Genomic DNA, 15,000 nt, shown 5'->3' with positions numbered 1-15,000 from the left:
ACAATGCATACTTCCAAACAAACCTTAGGATGTGTACCCAGTCCAGTCTGAGAGTGCGGTTCATTACTGTGTTTTGTATTTACAAAGGGGAGGTTACAAAAGCCTGTGTCACCCTGGGAGGTTCCAAGTTGGTTTGTTTGGAAATATGGATTGTGTGGGTGCTTGTTTAGGGTCCCAGGAAGGGGGAGACCTTCTTGTGGTCCTGGGCTTGATCCTTTGGCGCCAAATTTAACTGACTTCCCCCAGTTTTGCTTTTAAACATTACTGTGACTCTGCTACAGTGCCAGGTTTTCTGTGTGTTGTGTTGATAATGTTTGTAATGCTTCCCTGTGGGCCTGTCACCCAGGCTACTCTTAGGATGTGTACCCAGTCCAGTCTGTGAGTGCGGTCCATTCCTGTGTTTTATTTATTTTACCTACATTTATGCACACACAAAAAACTAAGAATCACTCTTTAGAAACTTTTTTTTTTTAAATGTATTTTGTAAGATCACTCACTGCGTCTCTCTCTATATCTATATCTGTCGATTTTGTTTTGATAACTAAAAGCAGCTATAAGGTTGTATAATCTGACTGCCATTTGTTACCATTAGCAAGGTAAAAGTGAGTGTGTTATCTTTAGCTCTGCCACTATAACTTGCCTTAAACATCAAATCTGACACAAGACCATACACTAAGGGGTTGTTGGTATGAACAAATGTCTGTGTTTTGTGTATAATGTTAAAAGGACAGTAAAGTCTAAACTTTGATTTAGATGTCCTTTCTGAATCATGTTTCATTTTTACTTTATTCTCCTTTTTAATGATGCTAGACTGAGGTATGATTAATATGTCATAATGTTTTTTTTTTTTTTATTTAAAAACTGAAATATAGTTATTTAAAACCTGATCCCAACATTGTTCTTTTGTTCAGGCTTCTTAGTTCCGGTACTGGTACATGGTATCGACCTCAAAATAGTCATGCTGCATTACTGGACAAGTATTGGACCAAAATTCATTTGGACAACATGACCAGAGGAGAACTGAAAGAGGTACTTTGAAGCTGAGGCAGTCTTAGTAGGTTATTAGGTTATATGTTTTGCTCCAAAAGTAGTGAACCTATGGTGTTCAAAAGAGGGGGGGGGGGGATGTTGGTATGCTTGTGGGATACCACCATACTGGCCGCAATTTGTCTCTCCTGATGTTAGGCCATATAAGGACTTTTTCATACACTTGACCCTTGCCTTGAACCGTACGATGCTAAATTATTTTTTTTTTACACTGAAATACAAACAAGGTTGTCACTTGTTTGTATTTAGTAATATCCTCATGTTTTTATTTATTTATATAGACCTAGATAGATAAATACATCTATCTATCAATGAGACAGCACTCACTGGTCCTTTCTAAAGCAAAACAAGCTTTAATAAATTTCAAATGTTTTCGGAGGGAACTCTTCCCTTCCTCAGTTTTCCTGAGGAAAGGAGAGTTCCCCTAAAAAAGTTCACTGAAGAATGTACCAGTGAGTGCAGTCTCATTGCTTTTATTTATAATAATCATTCTGGCACCCCGGCAGTTGTACATTGAAGGTGTGAGTGCATATATGCATACATTTATATAGACAGTCCGTGTAATGTTGATTATCAAATAGCAGCTAGAATGTGTAACGTGTGCAGTAATCCTCACTGTCTATTCCAGGTACTTCAGAAGCTCTACCCAAGCCTGGGCATTGTAACCGACAGATTGTTGGAAATCTATATTCAGCTTACAGGCGACAAGCATCAGCCTGGGTGCAACTTTGGTCCTGACTCACAGCCAGAAACACAAGGTGCCCAAGAAACCAAACTAGAAAATAGAAGACTTAACCTTGAAGGCCGAGGCTTATCACTAAGGTAGTTCTGGTGAACGGTTTTGACCCTGACCCTAATTAGTAAAAAAATCAGTAATCAGTTGTATTTTTTTTTTTAAAGAACATTAAAAATATATAACACAGGTATTGTAAGTATGTTGGAAAATTTTGTTTATAGTGTAGTTAGTGCGAAATGTTTAACGTTTAAGGCATGACCATTATAGAGATGAAATATCCAGTATTTACAATAGGTATACTTTATTACTGTAAACACATCTTGTTTTTATTAATCTAATCAGTTTTGGGATCAAATAAATGTAACGGCTTCCTCCCCGGAACCTGTAGCTGTATAGCTAAAAAGTGGAGCTATAGAGCAGAGAGAGGTGATTATAGCCAGAGCCCACCCAAATAACCAGTCAAGACCAGTATTCAGGTGAAACACGAACAGACTTTATTGTGAAACACACACTGCTTATATACACATTCAGAGCTTTATATGATCCCACAATCTCCTGCCATTCGCACCCCTCCAGACAGTCTGGCGCATCCATAGAAGCCACAGTCACATAGAGCCACCACAGTATCTTGATCGTGGTTTCGGGGTGATCATGGGGGTGTGGGAAAGCTCCTGGTCTCCAGATGTCACAGTCCAAAAAGTGGCATGATCTGTTACTGGGAACCGGAGTTACAGCCTGGCAAAAATATGAAGGTGGGGGTGTCCAAAACACTGGTTCCCGGATGGGCTCCCTCTCGGCAATCACCCCAGCCCTTGTCCACCAAAGGCACAACAAATCCCCAAAAGAGTGGAGCTCTGGGACAAAGGGTCTCTGGGTAGCAACCTGGGGTATAGGTTAGCGGGTGTCTGTGGTGGTGCGGCCGGCTGGAAGTTCCAGGAGCCCTGCCGACTGAAAAGGGTTTAGGCGGTCAGAGATTAGCTCTTCTGTGAGGTTGTACAAACCTCAAAACAAGCAACACCAAGAGTTTGGGATATTGCTTAAGCCATGAAAAGGCCAAATCTGAAGTGAAAAGGAGTGAGCTAGGTAGTAGGGGGTGGAGGTAGCCTGGCAGCTTGGTATCCATGACTGTGCTCCCCCTATAGTTCGTCAGACCCGGCTAGATTGATCCCAACCAGTCGGCTTGGGGCTATCCGATGTTGGCACTCTAATTATCGGCTATCGGGAGAGGTCATCCTCCCCCCCCCCCCCCCCCCCCCCCCCCCCCGCCTCCCCTTGGTTCATGGCCTCACCGTTGCTCCCTGCTGGCACTCATCCCCTGCATCATGGGGCACAGGGATAGCCACGCAGTGCCAAGCCCGGTCACTTAGTTCCCCAAAACAGGCTTCCAGCTTAGGCCCCACCCCCAAGCAACACTCAGAGGGGACTCCTGACTCTCCCATGAAAGGTATCCGCCGCTGGAGAGAGTGGCCCGATTGCCCTTGCAGCAGAAGGTTGGGGACCTGGGCCTACTGCCCAGCATTCCTGTGATCCACAAGTGAAGGCTGTAGTCTCAATCGCCCCCACTGGAAAATCCTCCTGGACTGGGAAAGGGAAGTGATCGGCATTAACCTGCCCAGTTGCCAGCTCCACTGCTGGATGGACCACGGCTGCTATTCCAGGGCTGTCTCTGTCTCTGGGATGCATGAAGAGGGGTAGGCAGAGGCCAGCGGCGCTCTGCCCCGCTACCAGCTCTTCTGCTGGGTTGTTAAAGGGGACCACCTCAGCCTCCCCTAGGACCACAGGAAAATACTCCAGCTTGTGTTGCTAGCAAATTCCTGCCTGGTTTTGCCCTGTGAACATCCCCTCGGATGAACCCTCACTCAGCTCTACGGTTTCAACCACCTCTATACTATAATCCACTGATGTTGGTGGCGGGCAGAGACCGATGTCACTGTGTCCTGTTGTTAGCCACTGCCGCTGGGGGCTGAGGATGCGGACCTCCTCTCCCAGGATTATGCCAAGCTGCTGGGGAGAGATGTCTGCTACCTCCTCTGCCTGGAAATCCATCTGCCTCTGGGGAGAGAGGTGGGCTACCTCCGCTCCCTGGGAAGGGCTCTTCCGCTGGGGAGAGACAGGCTGTCTCTTCTCTCGGGAAGGGGTTCTGCCGCTGGGGAGAGAGGTTGGCTACCTCCTCTCCCTGGGACTCCAGAGATATCACAGGTGCTGGGCAGAGGCCATTGGCGCTCTGCCCTGTTGCCAGTGCTTCTGCTGGTGTGGCTCCATTGTCCAGAATCATAAGCTCAGGGTCAGGCTGCTGATCGTGGTCTAGCAGCTCATGGTAGATCATTTCCGGTTGCCACTCCGGAAATGAGCGGAGTAAAGTCCAATAACTCCTTGATTGCTGCACCATAGCCCTCTGCAGGCTCTGAGGCATGCTGCTGAACGAGATTGAACAGCCTTTTATATGCCTTTTCTAGCTCCCATTCCTGGACACTTTTAAAATCTTGATCGGCTTGCAGCCAGAGTACCCCCGATAGATTGAGCAGTCTCTCTCGGTAATCGCTTATTTCCTCTAGTCTTTGTTCTGCCTCACTCCCAAAGTCTGGGTACTCTATCATCTTTTTAAATAGCAATCCAGGGTAAGCCATGAAAAGGCCAAATCTGATGTGAAAAGGAGTGAGCCAGGTAGTAGTGGGGTGTGGGGGTAACCTGGGCAGCTGTGTATCCGTGACAATAAATACTTAAGCAATAGTGATATTTGGTATTGCAATAAGAGTGTGAATTTCAAATAAGTAGTAGATTTTTATTTTCTTCTGACAAATATCAAAATTACTTCCATCTGGGGGGCGGGTCCGAATACCGACCAAGATGGCTGCGTTTAACTCTGGCTGAATTCTGGAGCTGATGGATCCGTTGCCTATTGCTTCTCAAACATATAATCCAAGCCCTAAATTACAGTTGATCTGTAGAATATCATCCAAAGAACGGACTTGTATGTTTTTAACTTTGAATTCCAGCCAAGCAGACCGGAGTAGATGAGGTACGCAGCGGAGGCCTAGTAATAGACCTGGCTCCTCATTTACCCTCCCTGATTCCTGATATGTCAGGAGTAACAGCCATTTGAGCTGTCTTGATTCTTTGAAACACAGCTTATGAAGCTTTGTGGAAATAACTGCTCCCTAGCTATCCATATATACAGAATAATTAATCCACTACAAGTGGGAGTCTAAAGCGACAATAGCATTGAAACAAGATGGACCCCGGTGTAATTTTGGCGGCGCAGACTCTTGAAGAGACTTTGATATGGCTATTAGAGGAACATTTTACAAAGCTCCACCGATTGATCAACGGATGCTTTGGCACAGATTATCTCCTACCTGAGCAAGTTCATGCTAAACTCCCTGTTCCCCAAGGGCGTATACGGCAAGCTGTGCTTCTGGATAAGGAGATCCCGGTTGAGGAACCTATTGCCATGGGAGACACATGCTGCGAGATCAAATGGGAAACTGACACACTGCAAAGGACGGATCCAGTGACTATGTCAGATGCCTCCCTTGCACCAAGCCCCAGGCAGGTCCCAATTACTACTTTCGAGACATTAACCGTTGCAAGGCAAGTAAGCGGAGCGGAGACTCTTAATATACGTGCGCATATCCTTCATACTAAAACTCCTCTGCAGATAGCGGGAGATGTCTTCTGCAGAGATGGGGACGCCAAGCTGAATTGGGCCAAATATGAAGACTAACACTTTGAATGTAATACAGGTCCTTGTCAGACCGCAGTCTGGGACATTTGCAGAGTCAATAAAAGACTTTTGGGCTCTTTCAATTCCCCACGTTGCTACAAAGCCGGTATAGGATGAGTATTTCAGAACGACTTCTGTAGCAAAATCATATCCTACCAGAGACTGATCGAATTTTAATGATGGCAGCTAAGCCTGATATTTGGGGGGCTACTATTCACGATGTGGGATAAATACACAATTTTCTGCTGCTCAGACACAAAGTTTATGAACATTAAGCTATTGTTGTGGAACTCTCTGTACCTACATTCTTACATTCACACAGAGCTATTATTGAAGCCCACATAATTTGAAGCTCATACCCCTTTGTTTTATTTGTTTTGTATGCTATTTTATGAAGGTAAAGGGCTCAGTAAAGGGTTCAGTATACTGAGCCGTGAGTTTCACACTTCTATGATCCAATTGTGCTAATTATTTCAATTAGACTATCTGGTAGATATTTGTTATTACTGTCTCCTAGAGATAATCATTAGCAAAGCTAGCTACACCATAAGTTCGTATCATTATTTTTTTTCAAGATAGACACCACTGATTGCTCCGTATCCACTTTTAGGTCTCTGACACCCTTTACTACATATACCTATCTATGCTATTACCAAAGATGATACAGTTCATTACAAATACACATGTTGTTTGTCTTTTACTGATACAATGACCATTTTAACAGGTTTCAGACTAAAGTTAATCTATTTCAGTTGAAAGTTATATACCACTTTCCTCCACTAGGTGGCAATATTGGATTAGACATCGTTCACTGAACAGATTTATAACGGGATCTGAGACATTTGACATCTAGTGTCCATTATTTGGCTCACGTTGGTATATTTCTGTCTTCCTTTTCTCTTCAAATTAGCTTAGTGTTAATTAAAGGATTCAGAGATATTGGACATCCTCCTGCCAGCTATCTATAAATATTTATGCTCAAATACAAGATTATATGTTATACTGGACTCAAATATTTGTTATATAATATCTTACAATACACCTAGTATATACTTATCTTAGGTAGCCCACTCAGTTAAATAATCAACAACTCTGCTCCCAGTTATATTTATTATTTGTAGTCCAATCAGTTAATTATCTTTCAGCAATATTAACCCCAATTACCCCTATTTTTAATATTAATGGCCCAAGTGTGGCCATCAATTGTAATGGGGAATAGTTGATTTAAGTATAAAAAAGGTTGGATATTGACCTTATTGCGTGTTATTTATAAATAGTGCTGCTATACCCTAGATGGTTAATACCATAAATTTCCCTAAATCCTTTATTTTAGATGCTTTATGGTAATTCTACAACAATACTCCCTCTTCCCCTATAGTTATGAGTTAAATTGTGTGCTTTAGTTATTACCCTTTCGGTACAGACCATTTCGCTTTGGGTCAATTACACATTTAGACATGGGTTTTTTTTTTTTGGTGTGCAGCAGTGTTATGTATTTCCTTTTAAACCATTTTATGTTATATTCACATCTGATGTTATGCCAACTTGGAAAAGCTTACTATATCAATTGTTTGTACTTGCTCATGAGCAGGATAGTTTTATTACTTAGTTGATAGTTTTGCTCACCTCCCTTCAAAATTTATCTTATAGTTAATAGAGACCCCTGAGTGGCCTCTTTGGTTTGAGGTGGGCAATCTAACTTGCAATTATAAATACAAATGAGGAGGCTATAGGTATTGAGTGCTAACTAGAGATTATTTAAGTAAGTCTAACCGGGTTTATAAAGTATGATTTAATTATCAGCGACTTCTGTTAGTACCTCTTACAGTACGTGGTTACACTGTAATATGATTGATTTTGTAGTTATGTATGGAAATCTATATATCCAATCTGTCATGTAAAGATATATATGAGTTGATCTATATGTGACTTATCTGTATTGCACTATATTTTGAGATATTTGTATTGTATATCCTCAGTAAAAATAAACTTTAAAAAAATAAATAAAAAAGACTTCCATCTTTCCTTCTCTTGTATCACGTCATAGCAATCAGCCAATTACATACTAACACACATGTATATAGTATTTGAACGTTTGCACATGCTCAGTAGGAGCTGATGCTTCAAAGTGAGCATATAAAAAGATTGTGCACATTTTAATAAGTATATTGAAAAGTTTAAAACTGTGCTGATTCATGACAGTTATATTTTCCTTCTTTTTAAACAAATATTTATATCTGTAAACTATAGTGATTTTTGTTGTTGGTTTTTTTTTATCAAGGGATTTATTGAAATGGTGCAACAGAATTGTACACAACTTTGACGCAACATCTCCCAGCACCGCACTAAATATATTCCATGAGGTTAGTAGTAACTTAAGTTTCTATTCAGATCTCTATGGTTGTCTTTCTTTCAGAGGAAGCAACCAAATAAAGATCTGTAAAGTTAATAATATGACATGAATAATCCTGTTTGTGTCTGCAGGCTCTGGACTGCTTCACAGCCATGTTATCTAAACCAGCAGTAAGACTCAAAATGGCGGAAGTCATTGGAAGTAAATTAAACCTCTCAAAGAAACAGGTGAGCTGCATTTTGGGCTGGATTTGTTACCTACATCTAAAAGGTGATTGAATGTTTGACCGTACATGTAATTGTCTTCTTGTTACAAATCAGTTTGGGTTAGTCCTGCACAGTGGTGGTGTTTAATCCTTCACATTCCTTAGATAACGTAACAAGTTTTTATTTCCTTATTGTTTATAGGCCGAGTTTTATTGTCAACTTTACAAACCTGCCATTGTGTTAAGGGAAATGAATGTCACTGTTGGAAGAGTGGAAGTACTTCGGAAACAAACTGAAACCATTTATGTGCAGAGGTAAAAAGTGGATATGAATTGATAAATGCTGTCTTCAGAGGTGTAATGCAGAATATTGAGCATGTGTTAATTGAAATATTTAAATGACTATTAAATACTGTAGAATTGCATAATAAATAAATAATAAATTTCAATTAAGCAGTAGATTTTTTTGTAGCAAATTTCCCCCCCTTTTTCCAGCCCTCTGTATCATGTGACAGTCAGCCAATTACAAACTAGTACTTGCGCACATGCTCAGTAGGAGTTTTTGCCTCAGAAAAAAGACTGCCAAATTTGATAATTAAGGTAAAGTGGAAAGTCTCTTAAAACTGCATGCCCTATCTGAATCATGGAAGTTTAATTTTGACTTTTAGTGCCCCTTTAATTCCTGCTCTAATCTTATATATTTTTTTTAATTCATTTGTTGTATACCACTAGTTTCCTTTTTTTGCTGTGTAGTGCTGCATGCAATTACATTTTTTTTTTAACCTCTGTTCACAATTTCCTGGGTATGCAGAGAGCCAAGTTAGTCATTGATGATTGACAAGTAAAGGAACATTTTGTATATAATTTTTGAGTTTACCCATGGTTATCTCTTTCTCTTTTAGCAGAACAAGTTTTTTGTTTCTCTTGCAGGGAGAAAATCACCTTTGCAGCCACACAGCCATCCTCTGTACTGATTGAGCAGCTTGCAGTGTGTGTTAACAAAGGGGAGCCAGTTTTGTTGGTAGGAGAAACTGGGACTGGCAAAACGTCCACTGTGCAGTACCTTGCTCATGTGGCAGGTAATACATATCCCTGGACTAACTGGTATTCGGCTTAATGAATCCTTTTTTTTTGTTCATTAATTTATCTATGAAAATCTGGGTTTTCCAATTCCCATGATTTTCTATAAAATAATAGTGGCTTAGGCTTCCCTTCTCCATCCTCAGCAGAAGAGATTAATTAGAAATTTCTAAACTATATAGCAATGATAGCCACGTTCTGTTCCTAATTGTCCTCCGAAAAAGATGTTGGATAAGGGAAACCTTAGTTTCAAGATGTCGGTGTCCATTACTTAAATTCTCAAATTAAAGCTTTCTTTAGAGAAGCTATTACAACCATTTATCTTATGACTGCAGTAGTTGTATGTAAATAATTTCAGTGAGAAACCCAGTTTGCAAAAAAAGTTAACTTTTCTTCTTATGATAGTATTTGGCGGCCAAAAAGTGGCACCAAATATACCATAGATCAATACCTTGGGATGTCTATTTAAAAAAAAAGAAAAATTCTGTTTAAACTGAGTTATCGCAAAAATGCTAAAAATTCTCTAGTGCATTGGGCAAGTTTTTCTCTGAAATTCCCAGTAGCAAAGGGGTAATTTTAACTTTACTGTCCCTTTTTTAAATTTTGACTATACTCTGTTCCCTTTTAAATGTATTATATATGTAGAAGTTGAATAAAGTGATTTAGCAGACTTCTTTCTTTTCCCATGATTAGGTCAACGTCTTCGTGTTGTAAATATGAATCAGCAAAGTGACACTGCAGATCTCTTGGGAGGGTAAGTTAGATATATATATCTATTATATGTTACTTGCTCTTATTTATCAATATTTCCTTTTCAGGCAACTTAACCTTAAGTGTAGAGCTGCACATCTGTCTTTGAGTTTTTACTTGGGTAATAGAAGGAATCCTATGTTTATAAGTGTAAAAAGGTCAATGAGTTATTGAAATATTTTTTCACTGTTTTCAACTTTAAAAACAAAAACAAAAAACTTTTTAAGTAGATCTTGCTATGACCTTCATTTTGAATAACACTGATAATCTTGTCACACTTAGTGAGTGGTGTGGCTTTTCTGTATGGGGAAAAAATGTATTTCTAGATAAAAGTCCAGATTTTGGTGCATTTTTAAGACCTGTGCATTCGGGCAATTTTGTTAGCTGCCGAATTCAACCGCTTGTGGCCTTTGGCTCCTTTCGGAGCCGGATTCCTTCTTGTGGAAGTGAAAAATACTAAGATCTGGCAAACAGCTGCCTCCTTCCGCATTCTGCTGTTAACGTAGATTTTTTTGATAAGTAGACATTTTTACTATAAGTACTCCATTTGCAACTTGTTTAATATTACAAGGTTGCAAAAATAAGAGGCAACTGTGCATATCCCAGAATGGGACAAATTGCTTACAGATATCATTTTGTGCATTGAGGAATTTTGTTAGAAAAAAAACAAACAAAAAAAACGTTTTAGTGAATGCAAAACTCATTTCATTGTGACATACTTGGGTATAGAACACTTTACCTTGCACATTTCATCATGACATATATGCCTGGTGATATTCCAGTGTGAATTTGTATCTGGCACATGTTTCTGTGACACTTTTTATCACAGTGATACACACTTTACCTGGTACTGTGACTAACTGGCTAGATTCTAAGGATTTCCCTACCTGTGTACAGGTGAGCCAGTCATGGGGAGTGAGCAGCTTACTAGTCCAGGCAAGGAACTAGAATCTGGTGCTTGAATGTAGCACTGAAAAATGCTGATTTGTTGTACACTGAACCTTGGGTGCAGCAGAGCAAAAAGTAATGAAAAGAGCAAGCTGCTGAGTACCCCTCACCTATGTTCCAGGTTCCTCAAGGGGTGTACTACAGGTTAAATAAACAAGGGGTTACAGGTTATTGTTTTGGTAAAGCTGGTCAGTTCTGGTTTACTGCTACACTATTTATATGTACACATGATTCTCATAAGTATTTAGAGCAAATGTCATGTCATGTCGCATGATATGCGCTTATTAGTAACAATTCTGTGACGTTTTTGTTAAAGGGTTACAAAAGAAAAGGTTTTTCTCATATTTATTGCTGAGATATTTGTGCACACAGATCATTTTTATTCACTGTACTTTTAATACACAAACTCCCACATAAATATAGTATATTTCAAAAGCTTCTTAGTTTCTTCAGGACCACATATGTAGCCTCATCCATACACAAGACTTAAGAGTGTTACTAGAATACAATTTTTTTAATAGCTGTAGCAATCTCTGTCATGTAATTATGTGTTATGTTAGTAGCTCTTATCTAATTATTACTTTATTTTCTCTTTAAGCTATAAGCCTGTCGATCATAAACTTATTTGGCTCCCTTTACGTGAAGGTTTTGAGGATCTTTTCACACAAACGTTCTCTAAGAAGCAAAACATAACATTTCTGGGCCATGTCCAAACTTGCTATAGACAGAAGAGATGGCATGACCTGCTCAAACTGATGCAGCATGTGACAAAATCTGCAATGACTAAGGTGCAGAAATGTGACACTGGTGAGTGAAAAGGGGTTGTGAGATTGACCAATGAAGAATTTGTGTTCACATGTCTTGCCCATTTAAATCTAAATCTAGTTGCCTGATATTTTCACTTGCTCTGTCAGTAATACCTAAATTGATAACAACATCAAAATAAAATCTCTCCTAAGATGTTTACTTAAAAGGACCTGAATCCCAACATTTTTATTTCATGATTTAGATAGAGCATATCGTTTTAAATTACATAGCAATTTACTTCTATTATTTCATTTGCTTCATTCTCATTGTATCCTTTGTTGAATGAATAGCAATCCACTACTAGGAACTAGCTGAATGTATTGGGAGAGCCAATAATATGAGGCACGTATATTCTACCACCAATCAGCAGCTGCTGAATCTACCTAGATATTCATTTCAATAAACCACTGCTTTTCAAACCTTTCCTCAGGCTTTACTAGCGGGCCACATTTTGAGAATATCTGAACTGGAGCACAGGTGAAATAATTAGCCGATTAGTAAACCTGGTTGTTTACCTGCTCTCACTCTCACCAAAGGTAATCCTGAAAACCTGGCCTGTTGGGGAGGCATGAGGACTGGTTTGAAAACCAGTGCAATAAAGGAAATCAAGAGGAAAAAATAAATAAATTGGATACTAGAAGTTAATTGGGAAGGTGTTTAGAATCACATTCTCTATCTGAATCATGAAAGAAAACAACGTTTTGGGTTTTGTCCCTTTTTTAAAGAGATAAGATGAACATACTTCAGGTCTTCTCCCAGTAACATTTTTGTTTATAAAACCTTTATATTCAGATTTGTTTTCAATGCAAAACCTAATTTATTTATTTTATAGTATAAATGACTTTTAGTATTATTAGAAATGTCCGTTTTCGTTTGGATTTCTCTCTGTCCCTGTTTAAAGCAAAAATTGCCTAGTTAGATTTTTCCCCACCCTACCTTTTAAATTCTAGTAACATATAAACATTATCATTTTCTCACCAACACCAGCTTATACCATTGTGCAGTCTTTATCAATTACATTATTAACAAATATGGCGGCTTGCTGGCACTCAGACTTAAAGTTATGGTAAATCCTAGTGTAACCCCCCCCCCCTTTTTTTCCTTTTTTCCTTAGAAGAGCAGGTTTTAGATCTGCCATCTTTTTTACCAGGCTGCCTCCAATTGTGTTTGTGGTGTGTATAACTAGACCATATTTTTCCTTACAAAAAATTCTAATATTTGACAAAGAAATTATTATATGGCCATATGATAGAAACTAAATTAGTCTTAGATTACTTCACCAGATCATTCAATTTGTTAGCGTGTGCAGAAAAGCATCTGCCGTATTTTCCATAAGCAATGTCCATAAAAAAAAATATTTAGATTGTCATAGGTGAGTCTGAATAGCTTTTTTGAGTAGACTTTGCATTGTTCCTGTCAGTCAACCAGAAGGCAAGGTTAATCTTTCATTACTGAACACTTAAAGTGAATTAAGTGAAAAGGAATAGAATTTGCTGTGTGTTTTTGTTGTGTGTAAACTCACAAATAGCAAACAGTTGTATTTTGTCTCATACATTTTAGTAATGGGTTACATTTATTTTTTATTTGTAAATTATATTGCTAAACCAAATTTAATAATGATTCTTTGAGATATCACCTCTGGCACTGTTTAAAAGGACATTGTAAGTTCCCCCCCCCCCCCCATTTTAACTTGTTCCTAATGATCTATGTTAACTGCTGGAGTGTATTCAATTCTTAACAATTATCTCATTTGTCTTTGTTATGTAATTTGAAATAGCTAATTTTGCCCATTTAATTAAACTGTATTGAAAATATGAATAGTGCATTAATCTCTTGAAAAGCTGGGTAAGAAAAAGGCAACAGCAGAAATCAACCAGTGTGGGGGGGGCCAGCCTATTTTAAAATGGGGTTTCTGCAGCTGCTTTGAATACAATGAACTTAATTGCTACTTGCTTGAGTACATTGTGCACGCTTCATAGCATTAAATGTATTGGAAATGGCACTTTTTTATTTTAGCAATGTAATAAATTTTAACAATCCCTTATTTATTTGCTTTTTTTTTTTTTTGCTTTATGTTCCTTTTAGAATTTCTTCTAAAAGAAAAATGGGAGAGTTTCTCACTACGTCTGAACCAAGCCCAGCAGCAAATGCGAATGACTGAAAACGCTGTCCTCTTTGCATTTGTGGAGGTATTTTTTATTTGACAGTTTTATGATGGCCAATAAGTATCTGTGGATCTGCAATTTTATGGGAAGTGTGTCCTGTGCATATTTTTTTGTCTGCTCACATATTTGTTAAACTGTTTAGTGCCACTATAAAAAATTAAATCCATTAGTGTGTAACACTCCAAAATGTAAATGCAAAAATTGTTTTTTTTGTTTTTTTTTTCAAACTGGTGATCTTGTGCAATACTGTTTCAGGGAAGGTTTTGATTGTGCAAGGGTTAAATTTTTCATATGCCCTGTGCATCTGCATTCTGAGAATCATTGCAAACTCAATACAATCGACTGCTAGCTCTATGAACTGGCAAAGGGTTTGAATGATGTTAAATGGAGTATATGTAAATATGCTAAGCATCCCTGAAACCGTGATGTCTCTTACTAGAAGCTTTTGCATTTTTGTGGATACATGTGCATATTAAAAAATGCTTTGATGCAAAACTGAAATACACACTTGAATTTCAATTTTAAACATTTTTGTCTTTATAACATCTATAAAAAAAAGATATTTGTAAATGAATTACAGATTTTTTTTTTAATTATTTATGCTTGTAGGTTCCACTGTCAACCAATAGAAATCTGTCCCGCTTAACAAACCTCTTCTTCCTCTTTGTTTCAATATCTGTTTAACTCCTTAACAACCACAACGTACCCTTTACATTGCTTGTTGTTAAGGCTTTTTCGGCCCATAATAGTGTTTGTCTCGCCAGCAGTGGCAAGACTCCATGCTGTTATGACCTCCCTCCCTTTTGCAGGCCTCCTGAAATAGCACGGTTTTTGTGCTGGTGGCAGATATATATATATATATATATATATATATATATATATATATATATATATATATATATATATATATATATATATATATATATATATATATATATATATATATATATATATATATGTGTGTATAGAAGGAGACAGGGGCACACTTCGTGTAATACGTTCACAAACAGTACATAAATAACAGTGGGGGAATTATCCGCGCTCACCTGGTGTACCCTCAAGTAGTGAGGTACTAAAAATGCACTTCTATGGTTATACTCTGTTCCTTTGCTCCTTTCTCGTTTGTCCACGATCCTCCAGTGTTTGGTGTATCTCCAGTGGGTCACCGTTGTCCGTTTTCAGTGG

At 38.5% G+C, this 15,000-nt stretch overlaps 1 protein-coding gene across 1 annotated transcript in view; it reads left to right on the top strand.

The window, feature by feature from the left end:
• Window positions 1-15,000, top strand: part of MDN1 (midasin AAA ATPase 1) — a 1,255,339-nt gene that overhangs the window by 51,114 nt on the left and 1,189,225 nt on the right. The window contains 9 exon segments of the mRNA XM_053710546.1: window positions 912-1,029; window positions 1,676-1,869; window positions 7,789-7,870; window positions 7,992-8,087; window positions 8,268-8,380; window positions 8,996-9,144; window positions 9,839-9,899; window positions 11,442-11,650; window positions 13,736-13,839. Coding sequence (XP_053566521.1) covers window positions 912-1,029; window positions 1,676-1,869; window positions 7,789-7,870; window positions 7,992-8,087; window positions 8,268-8,380; window positions 8,996-9,144; window positions 9,839-9,899; window positions 11,442-11,650; window positions 13,736-13,839 — 1,126 coding nt within the window.

This window comes from Bombina bombina, chromosome 4 (assembly GCF_027579735.1).
Source record: "Bombina bombina isolate aBomBom1 chromosome 4, aBomBom1.pri, whole genome shotgun sequence".
NCBI lineage: Eukaryota > Metazoa > Chordata > Amphibia > Anura > Bombinatoridae > Bombina > Bombina bombina.
The sequence above is the reverse complement of the archived record's forward strand: the minus strand, read 5'-3'. Positions and strand labels throughout refer to the sequence as shown.